Here is a 17,792-nt window from a genome sequence, read left to right as displayed (position 1 = left end):
AAAAAAGAGAACAATTTTGCAAAGCATGACTATTTCCTTGCCTTCTGGGGAAGAAGGGGATGTGTGGCATGCTGGGTGCTTTTATAATGGGTAGATAAGGGAAATTATATTTCTGAAAGAAGGTAAATGGACAAGTACACCATGACTTTCTGGTGTCCCTGTGAAGGCTCTCACAAGGCCAGTTGCTACCACAGCTGTTTCACTGATGAGTTTCTCTCACATATCCCTAGAAGCTCCAAATGACTGTTCCCTGCACCTCCACGTGACTCTAGGATCTTGAATTTTAGGAGGGCTGAACCTCCAGATATCCCACATTCAGGGAAATGCAATGGCAGAATTATCAGCTGAGCTGTGTTACAAGTGTAGCTTCAATAAACCTGTCTAAGATAATGTCTCTCCAAACACAGTGGTGACCAGTAGTGTCTTCCTTGGAGAGAACTGGCATTAACTCCTTAGAGGGTATGCCAAGGGAATTTTCTCTTTCAGCTCTTCTTCATCCCAACCATCCTTTCCACTGTCCTTTTTCCTTCAGACCCTACAGACTTCCAGTATCCCTCCTCCTGGCTACAGAGATCTCACCATCAACATAAACCTTGGCTCTGAATCCAAGAAGGATGATTCACATTCACAGCCTCTTTTCTTTACAAACAGGGTGGTGACCTCCAAATTGCTTGCAAGGAACATTCTCATGTGAGGGCTGCTGATTGGGGTGTGCCCAAACTGTGTTGATAGTCTGATGGTATGGATAAGGCTGGGCTTGTGCCCTGTTTGCTATTCTGGATGTGATCCTTGAGCCAGGACATTGATGGGGATGTGAATCAGAATACTTGACCCCGTCACTGAACTAGGTGATCTTAGTGGCCTTTTCCTACCTTTATGATTCTATGCTTCTATGAGTTGTCTGATGTGTCCCAAGCTGATGGGGATGAGTTATCTCTCACGACCTTGAAGGTACAAGGCATGTGAGAATGGTTTTCGTAGCTTCGTGGCTGGTAGCCATGGCCCCAGTAGGCTCATGCTCATAGAATCATAGAATCATAGACTGACTTGGGTTGGAAGGGACCTCAAAAATCATATAGTTCCAATCTCCCTTTTGTAAACAGGGTTACCATCCACTAGATCAGGCTGCCCAGTGCCCCACTCAACATGGTCTATAATGCTTCCACAATTTTAGGCAACCTGTTCTCAAGCCTCACTACTCCTGTTATTCAACTCTTGTGACCAATGGCAAAACTTCGTGACAGTCAGCTGTCATGCTGAGATAAAAGTCTACCAAATTCATATTGTTTTCAGCCAGACAAGGTGAATTTGGGCAAGTCCTGTGCTTCCTAGCTGGAGGCTTGGTAGCCTCCACTAGCTTCCATAAGACTGCCTTGAGGAGTCTCTGTCCTGTTTGGAGCCTACTTGTTCTGTTTGGAGCTAGAATGGGAGGTAATGACCTTAAGGTCCACTAGGAGAGGTTCATGTTGGATGTCAGGAAAAATGCTTTCCCAGAGGAGTGATAATGCACTGGAACAGGCTGTCCAGAGAAGTAGTGGAGTCCCATCCCTGGAGGCGTTCAAGAACTAAGGAGATGTGGCACTTGACCACATGGTTTAATATTCATCATGGTGAAGGGTCAACAGTTGGACCTGATAGTCTAAGTGGTATTTTCTGACATTAATGATTCTTTGATTCTACCAGTCAGATGCCTCTACACTTAACTCCGTTGCCACTGCAATGAAATATGGAGCCTCCCCTGACCCATCAAGGAGGGAGGAGAGGACACAACCTGACCAGCCTGATTCTATCTGGGGCTGAGCTGGACTGCTTGCCCTGCATGCTCCAGTTGCGTGATTCAGGCATGTCATGAGCACAGCTCATAACTTGTTCCTTTTCTTATTGTCCCACGATCTCTTCTCTCCCACATTCTGCAGTTTGCAATCGTGAGCTGAAATGAAGAATTTCTGTGATTGGAGCCATCCTCCAGAAAGAAAAAAGAGAGAAATCAGAGGGAACTGAAAGTAAAACTTTCTTGGACCTTGACATTTGTAACATATATCTGCTCCATCGTGCATTGAGAACACTCTTTGTCTATTTGCAGTTACATAAAAGGGGACAAGCTTTGAAAAATGTGCTCCCAAGGTCTGGCACAAACACACGTGCTGACCACTGCCAAACACAAAGTGGGTTAAAGTTTCTTCCTTAAAACCCTGAGGCTCTGTTAACTTTTTACACCTTCCATGGTACCATCAGGTTGGTGACCACCTAGCCCACCTTTGGCTCTCCCCCCCCATCCCGTGCCCTTTGTCTTCTATTTTTTTTTCCCCCCTAGCTTTTTCCTCTCCTTTTAAAAAGTGACCTTCAAGACATACTTGGCTCCTTTTGGTGGTATTGGTGGGAGCCCAGAGCCCTGGCAGTGGCCCTGGGCGTGACTGCAATAACAACACCATGCAAGAAAAAAGCAGTTTGAGACATGGCCAGAACCTGGTCTGGATCTGAAAGTTTTTGCAGTTTTCTCCTTCAGGATACAGGGGTAGGGGCCAGATGATGCTCTAGTTGCCTTCTGCACCCCAGGCTTTACAGGACTGCAGCTGAGATTTGTGGAGCTATAGAAAATACTCCTCAGACCTAAAGCGATGTGGTTAAAACCTAAGCAGCATCTGCACAAAACATGTGCACTGTGCACAGTGATTAAGTAATGCCACCACAGGGGACACAGTGAAGGACCAATCCTTCCCTCCCATCCCATTCCCTCTGACCGTCTTTAATTATTTCCCCACTAGAGCTTTGTCTGTTCAATTTGATTTATTTTTGCTTTGTAACAATATTTCTCAACTCTCTCTTTCTCTCTTTCCAGTTCTGGCTGAAAAATTAATCTTGTTTATTATTATTAGCCTTCCCTCTCTCTAATTTATTTAAATGCTTTCCTACATTTCTACTTCCTACAGCCCATTTCTCACTTGTAGATTTTCTGTTCTGCTGCACTGTGCTTTAACAGTGTCATTTATTTACTGCTCATTTATTTGTTTTAATTTCAAAGCCTTTCTCCTTTCTTGTTGTGGTCTGTGTTCATGCACTGCTCCTTTCTTCCTGCTGAGGACAAGCATTTCTCTGCTTGGTTGGCTCCAAGACAGGCTGGATTAAGAGCAATAATTCAATTTATTTTCTTTCTTTCGATTTCTTTTCTGGATTTTCGGTGTAGACGGAGAGGAAAGTTCTTCCTTTCTATTTCATTGCTGGCCAGCTGGAGGCTGGATATTGTAAGTAAAACAAGAATGTGGACTAATACTTATCCTTGCTCCCTCCACTCTCCAGCAGATCGTATTTCCTTCCTAATAGCATTCATGCATGTATTTGTACAATGTCTGGTGCAGAGAGTATGGCTTTTTTGCAGATTATTTCCTAAGTATCACTGCTGCATTAGCTGTCATGTGGGACTCACACAACCTTGCTAAAAGAAGAGATGATTAAAGATTCATGTTCAAGGTCAGGGCAAATCTAGAAAGAAGAATGGAGGACTCTGAAAATAGGATGCTTCCATCCTGCTGCAGGCAAAGCAGAGAGAGAAAGCACTGGGGATAGAAGGAATGAGGAATTGGACAAAAGAAGGACTGGAAACAAAAGACAAATCAAGAAGCAATCTACATAGGATGCAGATGGCAAGAAGCCATCTACATAGGATCCTGAATATACAGACTGTGAACCAACATGCTGGGGAGCAATGTAGGGAAAAGAAAAAACAATTGGATGCTTTTCATTCTGTTTCCACACACTCCATGACTTTTAAATTTTAGAATCATAGAATCATTAAGGTTGGAAAAGACCTCTAAGGCCCTCTATTCCACTGTCCACTGTCTACCTACCAATATTTCCCAATAAACCATGTTCCTAAACCCCAGAAGCAAATCTGTCTTGCTTCTGAACTCCCCTTGGTCTTTTCTCTCTCTGAAGACTCCTGGTCTGATGAAATCTCCTCTTGACCAGCATGTATTTCATTTCTTTCTTATTTTCATTTCTGATCATTCCCAATTTAACTCCCACAGATGTTCCCATTCTCTTTTGCCTCTGCTGCATCCTGAGCTATGTGGCAAGAGGTGACAGTGTGGTTGTGAGAGCAGGGGGAGGGAGCCTGGATATACTGAGGAGGTCACCAAGGACTGGAAAAACCTGATAGAATCCTGACATAACAACAAGCATTGTCGCTTGGAAACCCCAAATGTTTCTGGAGGGCAGAGAAGCAGAACAAACAAAGGCATTGGACCCTATTCCTGCTCCAGCCCTTGAGAACCTCTGTGACAGTCTTCAGGCACAACTATTTGTATTGTGGGAATGTTACAGTACAGTGTTTTTCTGCTTAAAGTACTTTTCTCGGTACAAGTGTGTTAATTCTGAAGGACTATGGGCAAGCCAGTGAAAATCCCATTATTTACCTATTCTCCCACTTTCATTATGACAGATATGAAGCTGTCCTATCATGGATGGAGGATGCCAGATGATACCTATCATGAAAGCAATGAGCCACACCAGACTGGCATGGCTGCCTCAGCCTTGCTCTAAGTTTTGTGGCTCAACCCTACAGAGTAAGAAGGGACTCCCATGTCTGAATCATAAATTGTTCCTCCAATTAGCCCTGCAGATGTTGGAATAACAGATTGGATCTGAGTGAGAGGTAGAAGAAATTGCTGTGCGTGATGGGTTATTTCCTACGCACAAACACACCCAGCGCTGATTCCACATTATGGGCTGTCACTCCCCAAAACTTCAAATTGATGCAATCAGATGAAGTCGAAGCAAACACAGTCCCAGTATAAAACCTTTCGATGGTGCATCATCCCACACTGTGCGGGCTCTGAGGGTACAACAATCATGAAGGCTTTTCTTGTTGCCCTGCTGGTGGCAGTCCTGTGTGCCGAGCAAGGTAAGGTGGTACAGAGGCTGGGGCAGCCAGGTGGAGAGGATGGAAATGCCAGAAGAGAAGTTAGAGATAATACAAGAACAAGAGGATTTGACTGCTTTTGCTGCAATTTCTGAAGTCTTGGTAGTGCACTTTTTTTCTTTGGTCTTCCTTACTTCAAACAATATTTAGTGAGGTTGAGTCTTAGGCTCTGCTTGAGCTCTACAAGGTGCTCATACCTCACAGAAGATGAGCTCACCACTTGTGTTTCTCTCACTCTTGAGTACTGTGCTCTGAGCATCTGAAGATACATACATGAACTGAAAAATGCTAAGAGCTGAGGACCATCAAGCCTGTCAGAATTCTTTTGGACAATGCTGTCAGACATAGGGTTTGATCTTTGGGTGGTCCTATGCGGAGCCAGAAGTTGGACTCAATGATCCTTGTGGGCCCCTTCCAACTCAAAATATTCTATGATTCTATGAATTAAGCTGGGCTCACGGTTTTGCCTTCAGTTTTCTTTTTGTTCCTGAATGAAACTGCTGGAGTTGCTGATAAAGATAGCTGGGCTAATGTTGAGGCTTCATCTTCTGCCAGTGTTTCGCTTTATTTCCCACAGTGGCACTGCAATTAAGAAACTGGGTTGCTGGCAGATATTTGAAAACCCAAGAGCTCTTTGTTCACAGCTTTGATGAGCTTTCTTAAGTGCCTCACAGTGAGTGTATTTGTAATGGGATCCACAATAAGTTGTGCTTGGCCTCTTTCAAAAGGAGATGCAGATATGACTTGATAACTGTCTGGAGATAACCAAATAATAAAAAAAAAAAAAACAAAAAACCAACAACAGCAGTTGCTCTCCCTGCATGTTTGTAATCCCAAGGAGTACTGCAAGCCTTTTTGCACTGCTAAGGCTATTTCTGGCTGCATTTGCAAAACAAGAGCTAATGGAGGGTGGAGGCCAAACATAGGCAAGACTTCACAACAACTACAGTGTTTTAAGTGGTTTCCTGTCTTACATTAGTGAAAGAGAGCACGAGTGCATTTCAGTTGCTTTTGCACATGTGTTGGAATCTCAGCTCTGAAGGAACTGTTTTCAAATAGCTATGTGTGATTTATCAGAGGAACAGATCAAGGAGGACTACAAGGACTGAAAAATCTGGTAACATATTGGTCAGATAGCAAGTCTGGAATTGCTATTGCATGGTATGCAAAGGATATCAATCCACAGCCTGAGTCAGGGGACCTTCAGAGAGAAAGGTGGGATGGGGCTTCATCCAAGTGATAGAGAAGAAATGAGTGTTGATGTGTCAATTCAAAAGGAAGTTGAAAGACCATCTGGAAAGGTTTCAGAACAAGGTGATCGGTTGTTTGGTGAGGTTCCAAGCTCCAGATCTGTATGCAAGGCACTTGAGCTTTGTGCAGCAAAGAAAGTAGCTTTTTCTTCTCTGACCTGGGGGAGTTTGGGCATAAAATGGCTTTATATTCTCTTTTATAGCTGCTTCTGGAGTTGTCTAACCAAATGTTACGGGCAGGTTCAAATTTAGGGATGTGTTTGAATCAACTGGGCTTCAGAGAATAGTGGAAGGAGATTAAAAAAACAGGTTCAAAATCAATTGAAAGGAGCTGCTGTGTGCAGAAATAAGAACTTGAAAAAGCCAAAAAGAGCTGAAGTAAGGAAATTTTGATCTAAATGAAAACCCTCTCTGGGTTGACAGTTTATCACCTTTGATCAGGAACCCTCAATCACTGGGGTTTTTGCTGTGCAGGTTCTTGTGGTCACCATCCCTGGAGGTGTTCAAGAAAAGAGGAGATGTGGGACTGAGTGGCATGGTTTAGCAGATATGGTGGGGATGGGTTAATGGTTGGACTTGATGATCTTAGTAGCCTTTTCCAACTTTTCTATGATTCTATAATTCTAACCATTGGTGGCAATGGAGCAGGCTGTCTTTGATATCTGCTTGACTGCCTCCTTCACCTCTGACCAGAAAAGTAAGGACACTGTCATGGGACTCTGAACAGGATGGGAACCATTTTTCCACTCCCAGCAATTGTGAACCAACCTCCAGGGAACACACCTGTGTTTCTTGCTTGGCCAGGTGTCAAACTTGGAAATCTGAATCAATTTACAACAGTTTTGTTCAGAAATAGATATCCTTCCACCTCCTATCTTTGTAATAGCCCTTGCTGAGACCTGCTTATAATGTCACCGAGGACATGTTGTTCGAGGCAATGGTGGGAATAATCGCTCCATTGTTCAGAGCAACCTCTCCCAGGGAACTCCCTTTAACGTGACTCTGCTTAGTAATTTAGCTCACAGAGGTATCATAGGCTTTAATTAATTCGTGCCTGTACAATGTTTTGCAGATGCACTCTGAAAATACTAAAAAAAATCCTAAACTCTCAGCTGAGAATGGCACCAGCTTATCCTCTCCTTGCCCAAACTGTGCTATGCTAAACTATACCAAGTTCTGCTTCTGCAGATTGGCTGCCAACCAGGCCAGCATAAAACATGGGAGAGATGGAGCTTAGTCTGGAGGAAAAGTCACAGGAGAGCACTGCTGAACCTGAAAAATGTGTTTTCAGATTTAATCACCAAAAATCTAAAGTAAAGAGAGAAAACTTGTTTTCTTCTTTTGCTTGCCTTTTCAGCTTCATTAATCAAAACCAACCTCTTATTTCACTTGCCATGAAGACTCATTTGTAACATGTACTTTTTATTTTCCAAAAAGGGACATGGCTTTTGACACTTTCTTCCCAGGAGGGCATTGCTAAAGCCACTGATGTGTGTCATGTATACTCTTTCCAGCTTCCTCCTTGTTTTGCTACACATGCGAAAATGAGCACTCCAACTGGAACTGTCTTAAAACCTACAAGTGTGAAGACCATGAGAAATACTGTACAACCACATACAGTGCTGCTGGGTTTGGTGAGTACTAATAACACCTCAAGAATTATGTTTTTTGTCTCCAAGGACAACGATGGGCAATAATTTCTTCAGGGCAGTAGCTGCTCTTGTTGGAAAGAGTTGATCACAAGGGCTTGAGGATCACATCATATAAGGTGGAACACAGATATTCTCATGAGCAGACCTCGTGGCTTGATCTGGAAGCTCATACCCATGCTTGTGACATAGGACAGAAAGGGGTTAGTCGTTAGGAATGTAGTTTTAGAGATTAAATATGCGTTGGCAGTGATTTTTTGCTGTCCTGCATGAAGCATGGCATGGATTTCTATCAAGGACTTTCTAGCGTTGTGCACTTGAGCCAAGTTGTGTGAACTCTCACCCAGTACGCATCAAATCTGCTGATCTCTGTTATTCCTGCACTGCAAGTTAAATGCAGAGCATTGTACTCCTCCCATTTTCCTCTGGTGAGGACTTGCAGGGGAATCTTACTTCACAACTCTTCTTTCTTGTCTTTTCATCCAGGCAAAGACATGGGATATCGCATAACCAAGAAATGTTCTGCAGACTGTCCTGAGACCAACACAGACTTTGGCGTGGTGGCCATTTCCACCAAGTGCTGCAAGACCTCCCTGTGCAATTTCAGTGGTGCCAACAGTGTAAAATTGAGCTATGCTGTGATGTTCCTGGGAACAGTAGCCAGTTTGATCTGCGTCATTAGGGCAGGATTGTGATGAGGGTTGAGGGTGGGAGAAGATGTGATGACCCAAGGACACATGCTCTTGCCAAATAGATTAAATAACATCTTTTGTCAAATGTCTCCATCAAGGTCTATGCTATTCTGCTTTTTTTTCCAACACTTCTTTTTCAGATCTGACCCACAAACTGGCATGGCAGTATAGCTCCTATTTTTTTTCCCCTGATTATTTTGTACTAATTTTCCCTGAGAAAGCTATTTTGATTGCACATATGTGACAACCGTCAGACAAAATAAAGTTTTATGTTATTCTAGAGCGTGTTTGATATATCCACACTAAGCTCAGCCTGAGAAAACAGTTCTGCCAGAAAGTGCTGCAGCTTGAATCTCTACATCACATCAAATTCCTTTTATTTTTTTAGTGTCTGGGAGTACTCTCTTGGCTGCCTTTCTCCATTGACTCAATTGCATCCAGCAGCTCAAGAAAGATACTCCATAAAGCCACATGTTCTGCCTGATCACTCAGAGCTGATGAATGAAGGCGTCAATGCGGAAAGGTCAAAGCCATTTGTGTTGTTCCCACTGCAAGCTGGCACTTGTAGTGGCAGAGAGAACTGTTTTGTGACTACAAGCACATGGGAGTGGGAGCTTGGCAAGTTGCACTCTTGGCAGTGCTAACAAGTCTTCATGTGATCGCTGCAATGTGGATGATTTAACCTCTTAAAATGGGTCAAAGTGCGTTCTCAAGATGCTGGGGATGTTCAAGATAAGGACAGTACTGTTAGAGTTCTCCTCATTGAGAGGTGGCCTCTGTGCCAGCTTGGAGAAGATGTTGGTTGGGTAGTTCAGGAAAAATTTCTCCTCTGAAAGCATGGTGAGATATTGGCACAGGTTGCCCAGGGAAATACTGGAGTCACCACCCCAGGGAGTTTTCCAGAAACATGGAGATGTGGCACTGAGGGACATGGTATAGTGGAACATGGTGGGAATGGGTTGAAGATTGGACTTGATGATCCTAGAGGTCTTGTCCAACCTTCATGATTCTATGATTCTAAATGATTGCTCACGCCAACAGGGATGGGAATTGGGCAGAAAGAGCTTGGAGAGGTGGCAATGCCTGATCAGATGGAGTGATCTCTTTCGCTGTTGTATTTTGAGGCTTGGGAATGGGAGAGATGGAGATCCTAGAAGAGCTCTTGGAGAGCAGAGCTCTAAGATAACGGAGATGGTCAAAGGACCTGCATTCCTGGAGCAAGAGGGTGCATAATTCCTGGTGGAACACCATACAGGAGCTACATTTTAGGAGAGCTTAAGTAAAAGTAACGCCTGGAAAAAACTCCTGTTTGCAGCCCAGCTGGGTTAGGGAGTTCTGCTCCATCAGTGCTCGAGGCAAAGTGCAAAGGGCATGAACTTCCACACCACAGTGAGAAACCACAGTGCTGGCTGAAGGCTATGAAAGGCTTAGTCACTCTGTAAAGATTTATTTTCTGGGCGACGAGGGTGTCCTGGCATTCCTTGAAATATGAGATGGGACAGCTGAAGTGTTGTGGCTTTTCTTTTTGGAAGGAGAAACAGAAACTTGGCTTTTGCGCTTCTCTTTAATCGCTTTCATCATCACTTTTCCTGTATACTAACCACATTAATTTCTGAAATTATTCTTAAGGCTTTGGGCCAACTGCAAAATCTATAAACAACATTTGAATTAGGCACCATGATTAACTTTAAAATTCAGCTTTCATTTCATGAAAAAATACATGTTTTCACCAAAATAAAGAAATTATTCATCCATCTCCTGTGGTGACCTCAACTCGGTTTAGAACAAGATGAGTAAAACATGACAAGCAAAACACACATCCCCCTCACTCTCATTTAAATCCCTTGTTTCTCTTTTCAAAATGTTCTGGAATTTCATAACATCTAAACACTTGTAAGCTGTAATATTCTCTTCTCTTTTGCCTGGGTCCATCTGGTGACCTCTTTCTATCCGCTTGGATTCTTTTCAATCTATTTCACCTGGTATTGATAAGAGTTGAAGATAGCATTAACATCAGAGACACACATGGAGCCAGTTGCAGGAGCATACAAAAACCCTGCAATACCTCCTTTAAAAAATACATTCTCTCCATCTCCAGATCTCAGCAGCTTGCAGGAGACAAGACATATTTTGGTTTTTGCTTAGATGAAACTACAAGGAAGGGAAGAAAAAAAAAGTGCCTGGCAGATCTGCTATTTCTGTACCTGTTAATGGATGCTGCTGGCTGAAATAAAACTGAATGTGGGCTGCCTCTGCAGTGCAAGGTACAGGCTGCAGAATGACATTGCCTGGTGGCTGGAGCACCCTTCTCTGCTGTTACCTTGAACAGTCTACAGTAAAAGTTGATTTGCCAATAAAAACGCATGAAATCTCTTCTGGATTGGAGATAACAAACTATTTCAAGGAAATGAGGGCTGCAGTCCCTGGTATGGAGGGTGCAAGCTTCTATTTTCCTCCTGCCTGGTACAACATTACGAAGGCATTGGCTTTCCACAGTCAAACAACACCGCTCCTTTGAGCTTTCTTGGTTAATTGCTGCCTCTGTTCCAGCTGAGTTTCATTCCCTACCGATTGAGAAAGCAGAAATTTCCTCACCTTAGTCATGTAAGTTTCCATACTAGCAATATTTCTACATTCAGTTTACGAGACACTGGAAAGACTTACAACACTTGAAGAACTGGGCATGCCTTTCCAATGAGATAATGATTGGAGGTGGGTCCTACTGGAAGCTCAACTATGTAGTGGGAGGTGGAAATCTAAGCAATTTTGAGACCAAGAAAAAAAGAAATACAACAGATGGAGAACAGCAAGGGGCAGAGTCCCTGACAGAAGCCTGGGGCACACAGGTTGCTCTGAGTGTCACGTGCAAGGGACCCAGCTGGATCATTTTTGGGACTGTGCCTCCATCCCAATGGATAGATGGCAGAAAGACAAAAGTGGGAGGAAAAGGCAATAGAGATGAGAAGAAAATGAAGAATGATCTGATTTTGTACAGGGAGAGAGGTTGAAATATGGTAAAAATGGAGAAATAAAGAGCACCGTATGGAAACCCAAAGGAGTATTTCTGTCAGGTGTTTAGAATAATACTGGTTGGCTATCATTCTTTTTTTCTGAAGACTTAATGAGCTGAGAACATTGATCAGGCAGCCCCTCACTCTCCGTGTTTTCAATGTTTTGTCTGTTGTTGTTTTTTTTTCTCCCTGACATTTGTTTCTTTGCAATTTGTGAGAAAATTCACAGCTTGCTCAATGTGATGGGGGTGGATGATATTTTTATTTTCTAATTTAGGTGGTCATTTTCGTTGCCTAGTGGAATTTATTTTCCAATAAGAGAATATCTTCCCTCATATAAAATATCCACTTTTTTGAACAGAAACATTTAGGATTTTGAACTGCAGTATTGAAAAGACTCAAGAAAATTATATCTGGTCCCCTATGAAATGCAGTGGAAGGAGATTGCTCTTGTGATCTAGCTGTACTGAGAATCCTGGGAGACATTTTGAAGACGTTTCCATCCCAATTTCAATTTCAAATTCAATCGATTTCCATATGCACTAACAGTGTGTGAGGATGGGATCCTGGAGGATGCAGCCTTTGCTCAGAGCCTGGAAAGGCGAGCGCTCTCTTCTCACGTGGACTCTGTTTTGTTTTCGTGTGTTGCTTTTCCTCCACTTATCCAGAATTAGAAACTGTTGCATACTTAGTACCAGATGAGTAAGCCACATTGTGAAATAACTCAGAAAAGAATTGTGGGGGGGAGGGGGGAGAATATACGCTTGTTTAGATTTCCAACAAAGCATATTTCCCCATACAAGCACTGACACGTTACTCTCAATCACTCATCATCTGACACACTGCAACACCATAGTTATTATCCTAGCATAGCCTAGCACACTGCAGAGGTATAAAAACTGCCCCGCGTGCTCACTGCTTATTTTGGAGGCTGCGAGAACTATAAAGGATGAAGGCTTCTCTTCTTGTCGTACTTGTCATTGCCCTGTGCACGGAGAGCGGTGAGTCGCCAAGGGTTGTTTTGTGCGAGCAAAAGGCCAGAGCTGGGGCAAGTCTTTGACATTGCAGGCTGAGGAAAGGATTTTGCAGCACAAACGGTAATGCTGAAGCTCATTATGCTCCATTCCATTCCTCAGAATAAGAACAGCCGATCCTTTCTGTGGGCTGCTGCTTTCCTACCAGGAGAAGTCGCAGAACCATAGAACCATTTGAGTTGGAAGGGATCTTTAAAGGTAATCTAGTCCAACTCCCCTGCAATGAACAGGGACATATATGGCTAGATTGGGTTGTTAGAGCCTGATCCAGGCTGAAATAATGCTGAGGAGCTGAAGTGGGGGTTGAGATGCTCTCTCACCCAACCCTTCCAACCCACTCCAGCATTTGGAGTGGCTCTGTGTAGGGATCTGAGAGCCATGAGTCTTGGTGGAGCTCCATGAGAAGGGGACTTAGCTGAGGATTATACAGAACTGGAAGGGTAATATAGAATCATTGGCAACATGGAATCATTGAATCATAGAATCGTTTGAGTTGAAAGGGACCTTTAAAAGTCATCTAGTCCAGTTCCCCTGCAATGAACGGGGACACTTACAGCTCTATCAGAGTGCTCAGAGCCCTCTCGATCCTGACTTTAAATATCTCCAACAAGGCTGCAAATTTGACCTATAAGAAAATATAGCCTGACTTTTTTTTTCTTGCTTATTTATTGGTTGAAATTGCAAACCTTAATCACCTAATTTGATAGAGGTGTTTGTGCTGCAAGAAGATGCAGTTCTGTCTCCCATCTCTTTCCTGCAGCTCCTCTGTCAATGCTGATCCCAGGTTTGGGATGGAGCCACAGGGTCCCATCCTCATTCTGATAACTTTTTCTTTTTAATCTGAACATCCCTCTGACTACTTCAGGGTAAATATTTGATTTCCTCAGCTCAGATGGATTTTGCCCTATTCTAAACCTAGAATAAACCTAATCTTTCTCTGACTCAGATGTAGAGCTAGAGAATAACTGCAAATTACCATCAATTTTAGTCCCCACCTAGCAGAGCACTAAGATTCATAATTAATTTGAAGCTATAAATGTTTATACTATGGGACTTCATAGGCTTTAAACTTGGCATGTACTCAATGGGATTGAGAAACTCAAGGGCAATAAAGCCAATCCCTTCCTGCAGCTTATCAACTATAATCACATTTTTTAAAAAATCACATAATGAGACAGCAAACTCACTAAAGGAGTCAATGAAAATTAAAACATAGGCAGCACCACTTTGCTGTGCAATCTAGCCAGAAGGCTGGTAGCTGTTACAATTAATCTCGAACCTGAATGATTTTAACAGTGCAAATTCTGCATCTGCCAGAACCTGTACTTTCTAATGCCTTACAAATGTTAACTGTTTATCCGTGTGGCTCAAATTATTCACATGAAAATCTTCACTGTAGAATACTCCATTTCATTTAGAGCAGAGATTGTTCTTGCTAGATGCAGGAAGGATACCTTCAAGGCACCCACATGCTTCCAGAGTCATCTTTAGTAGAATCATAGAATCATAGAATATCCTGAGTTGGAAGGGACCCATAGGGAACATCAAGCCCAACTCCTCATTCCACACAGGGCCACCCAAAAATCAGTAAATGCTTAGTGGGAGAGAAACCTTACAAAAGTGCAGTTGGCAAAATCGCTTGCTTTCTCCCTCCCATGGCAACAGGACTCTTAAATTACTAGCATTGGCAAGCTGGGATGAAACAGGACTTGGGCATCCAACAAGCTCCACAGTTTCCTGCATAGATCCAGAAAGTTTCTCGTTATTGTGATTAAAGCACAAAATGTATAACGTCTAGAAAACCCAGACTGAGGACTCTGCTCTAGTGTATGGCTATCAAGGTGGAAAGGGTGATTTCCAGTGGGGTGGAGTAGATATGTGCCTGGTTGCAGGTTGCACAAGAGAAGTGAGCAAGGCAACACAAGTTTTGAGCTTGGGAAAGGAGAGAGATGGTATCTGAGACACTGCCCAGCCACCCAGATTTTGCGTCCTCTGCTAGGTGTTCATCATCAAGAGATAAAAGAAGGAGGTAGAATATGCGAGGACTAGAGGCCACAAGAGGAAAGTGAAGGTCGGTGCTGAGTAGCTATGGGAAGGGAAAATGGGTTGTTAGCTGCAGTGTAGTGAGGAAGGAGCTTCCACAGAGACAGAGACAGATAAATTCTTCTTCCCTAAAATTCATTTTTGTGGTTTCCTATGAGATATAGTGCATGCTCCGGTCACTTGGGTTAATGGTAGGGAGTGGAGATTCTGTTTGGGTCAGACAGACTTATTTGACTCCTATTTGGGTCAAACAAGGGCAGAAATGCAGTTAGGACATTTCTGGCAATGGTACCAAGAAGGGCAAAGGACCTTGGGCAAGAGAGAAGAAGGATGGAGCAAAAGAAGAGCAGGGAAACAAAGCTAAGAGAGATTGCTGGCACAAGAATAAGATGGATATTAACTGGTCACAGACAGGGATAGCCTGAGAATGAGAAGAATGAGACTAATCCCCTTTGGGTGGCATTACTGCAGGAGTGTTTGCTCCAGATAAACAGATGAGCAGGAAATTCCTGTTATCATGCAAAGAAACCTTCCCTAAGGATCTCTTTGCCATGAATGACTGCTTTAGCTTACTTGAGCACAAGCTGTTTTCATTCATTCCTATTAGCACAGCACATTGCAGATGCACAGTGTTACAGATGTACCAAATTTGTAGTAATAGTGAGTCTTTACCCTTGGATGGCTATAAAAAGGAATGTGCTGCTGCTGAGGAGCTGGTTTGCTGAGCCATGTCATCCACAGAGCCAGGATTGCTTCCCAGTGCAGGAAAGTTCCAAGAATGAATTCATCAGATGCATGCATTCCTCTTCCCACCAAATACCGAGGTGGAGAGCTACATGGCTTGTCTCTTATTTGAGATAGGTTGTGGGAACATGCAGGAAAAAAGTCACACTCAGTATAACAAATATCAAATTTCTCTTCCTTTTAGGATTCAAGATTTTTAAAAGAACTCAATGTTGGTCCACCTGTCTGTTCTGAGAAAGGATGTATAGGCCAGGACTTTTCAGATAACTTGACAGGGATACGAAAGAGAGTGGACAGGAATCAGCTGGTTTCTTTTCATAAAACAACTATTGGCCAGAAAATGGAGATGGGGAGAGGTGTTAGAAATTGGGTTAGAAAGAGTCCACAAAAGCCACATGCTTATAGTAGTAGTAGACTGAGAAACTCTTTCCAACAAACATTTGTGATGCAAGAAGTTTAAATGGATTCAAGTGAGACTCAAGTATCCAGAAGGGATGTTCCTAGAAGATTACTAAATAAGCAAACCACAAGAATTTGAACTTAAAGCAATTTTGGTCCCAAAGAGCAATTTTGGTCCAAATCTGGATGCCTGCCTGTGGCTGCTGACAGATATTCAGTCTGGACTAGCGACACCAGTTTTGTAGTGTTCCTACAAATATTTCTAGAGATGAGTGATGGATGTTGTGCACTTCTTTTGCAGCTTTCTCCTTGACATGTTTCTCATGCAAAGATGCAACTTCCAACATACAGTGTCTCAGTACAACCACGTGTGCTGACCATGAGAAGTACTGTCTAACAACATATTCTACTAAGGGATTCGGTGAGTGTGAAGCTTTTCCTAGGGCTCTCTTGACAAAAGATTAGGCTGACTACAGGTGCCCTCCCACCAGGAGATGTGACAGAAGAATTAGAAGGATCATGTCACAAAGACATCAAATATTACTTCGGGTGTGAACTCAGCTAATTCATTTCTGTCACAATATATCATAACAACGCTTGTAAAACACACCCAGGAGAGGGAAACAATGGAAAAGTGAAGATTTCTCTGCACAACAACCTTGTCTAATCTATAGGCTTAAAGATATATTGACAGAGTGTTGGAACTAGAAAAGACCAGGTGCTGTGGAAGGGACAGCCAAGGCAAAATGATGATGACATCTTCATAGAATCGTGGAACCACAGAGGATCATAGAATGGCTTGGGTTGGAAGGGACCTCAAAGATCATCTAGTTCCAACACCCTGCCATAGACACATTTGCCAACTGCTAAATCAGGCACTAGACCTGGGCCCTATCCAACCTGGCTTTGAACATCTCCAGAAATGTGGCCATCTTGCACTAAACAAATGCATTAGATCTCTGAATTCATGCTTCAGGTTCCATTCAGCTAGGCCTGAACATGGCACAGGAGCCTTAAAGTCAAGGGATGGTCTCCATATATAAACAAATAATGATGCAGCGTGCCAAAGCCCAAGGGAAAACCATCAGCATTCAGTATAGAACAATATATTCCCCACTGCATATTGTGCAGACAATTTATCATTTATTAAAAAAATCTGACTTTTCCCCTTGTTCTCTCTCTCCCACTTCAGGTGATGACCGTCAGCAAAGTATTACCAAGCGATGTGCTGCATTTTGCCCAACAATTGACCTGAATATAGGGATTGCAGGTGTTGCCACTAACTGCTGCCAGACTTCCTTGTGCAACATCAGTGGGGCCAGCAGTGTGAAAACCAGTTACACCATGATAGCTGTGGGTGTCTTGGCCAGTCTTGCCTGCATCCTCCGCCTGGGGCTCTAAATGGGATGGGGGGAAAGGAGCTATGCGGCCTTGCACTGCAAGAGTTCAGTATCTCATCTGTACAGAAGTTTCTGCTAGGGTGAATGCCATCCTGTCTCTTCAACCTGGTGTGTCACATCCCATCAGTAAATATTTTTACTCAATACTAATACTAATTTACTAATACTTTTTCATGCTCTGACAGCCATGCACAAGGGCATGACCCTACCTCAGAATGGTGTTTGGAACACCATGTATGCTCTGTACCATACACAGAGTACCATACACAGAGTACCATACAGGCATCATCTCTCCTACTACTCAACTTTGTAACTCCATGCATTTTTCCCCTTCATTTTGGCCCTACCATTCTCCTGTGCCATTTTTCCCTTTATACCATTTTCTCCCGTTTGATATTAGATTTGTTAAACAGAATCTGGGCACAATAAAGTATTATTTTAGTCTGTTGTGTGAGTGTGTGGTATGGCACATAGGGTGCAGCGGCTGGGTGCATCCACGTTACCAGCAACAAAAGTGGAAGTGTTACTCTGCAAGTTGAACGGAAATAACACTGAAGTATATTCCATTCACTTTGCATTCACTTTGGGAAGCCTCTTCTAAGGTTTTCCTCCAATGTGTTGTTTTCTTTCCTTCTTTCTTTCTTTCTTTCTT

At 43.0% G+C, this 17,792-nt stretch overlaps 2 protein-coding genes across 2 annotated transcripts; both read left to right on the top strand.

The window, feature by feature from the left end:
- The first annotated feature begins 4,783 nt into the window (after positions 1-4,783).
- On the top strand, positions 4,784-8,783 carry LOC100541197 (lymphocyte antigen 6E-like). The gene is made up of 3 exons (XM_003205323.3): positions 4,784-4,900; positions 7,683-7,802; positions 8,304-8,783. Exons 1-3 carry the CDS (start codon positions 4,849-4,851, stop codon positions 8,510-8,512), a joined length of 381 nt encoding a protein of 126 aa, XP_003205371.2. The 5' UTR covers positions 4,784-4,848; the 3' UTR covers positions 8,513-8,783.
- A 3,593-nt stretch (positions 8,784-12,376) lies between these two features.
- Positions 12,377-17,587, top strand: LOC100541044 (lymphocyte antigen 6E-like). Its single transcript, XM_003205322.4, has 3 exons — positions 12,377-12,521; positions 16,042-16,161; positions 16,933-17,587. Exons 1-3 carry the CDS (start codon positions 12,470-12,472, stop codon positions 17,139-17,141), a joined length of 381 nt encoding a protein of 126 aa, XP_003205370.1. The 5' UTR covers positions 12,377-12,469; the 3' UTR covers positions 17,142-17,587.
- Positions 17,588-17,792: the final 205 nt, after the last annotated feature.

This window comes from Meleagris gallopavo, chromosome 3, assembly GCF_000146605.3.
Source record: "Meleagris gallopavo isolate NT-WF06-2002-E0010 breed Aviagen turkey brand Nicholas breeding stock chromosome 3, Turkey_5.1, whole genome shotgun sequence".
Lineage (NCBI taxonomy): Eukaryota > Metazoa > Chordata > Aves > Galliformes > Phasianidae > Meleagris > Meleagris gallopavo.
This window is presented reverse-complemented; position numbering and strand designations above follow the sequence as displayed.

Bases quoted from the DNA above. Each gene is read 5' to 3' on its own strand.
- LOC100541197 (XM_003205323.3), top strand. From the start codon at position 4,849: ATGAAGGCTTTTCTTGTTGCCCTGCTGGTGGCAGTCCTGTGTGCCGAG. The intron at 4,901-7,682 runs GTAAGGTGGTAC...TACTCTTTCCAG, and splicing joins AGTCCTGTGTGCCGAGCAAG to CTTCCTCCTTGTTTTGCTAC. The intron at 7,803-8,303 runs GTGAGTACTAAT...CTTTTCATCCAG, and splicing joins ATACAGTGCTGCTGGGTTTG to GCAAAGACATGGGATATCGC.
- LOC100541044 (XM_003205322.4), top strand. From the start codon at position 12,470: ATGAAGGCTTCTCTTCTTGTCGTACTTGTCATTGCCCTGTGCACGGAG. The intron at 12,522-16,041 runs GTGAGTCGCCAA...CTTCTTTTGCAG, and splicing joins TGCCCTGTGCACGGAGAGCG to CTTTCTCCTTGACATGTTTC. The intron at 16,162-16,932 runs GTGAGTGTGAAG...CTCCCACTTCAG, and splicing joins ATATTCTACTAAGGGATTCG to GTGATGACCGTCAGCAAAGT.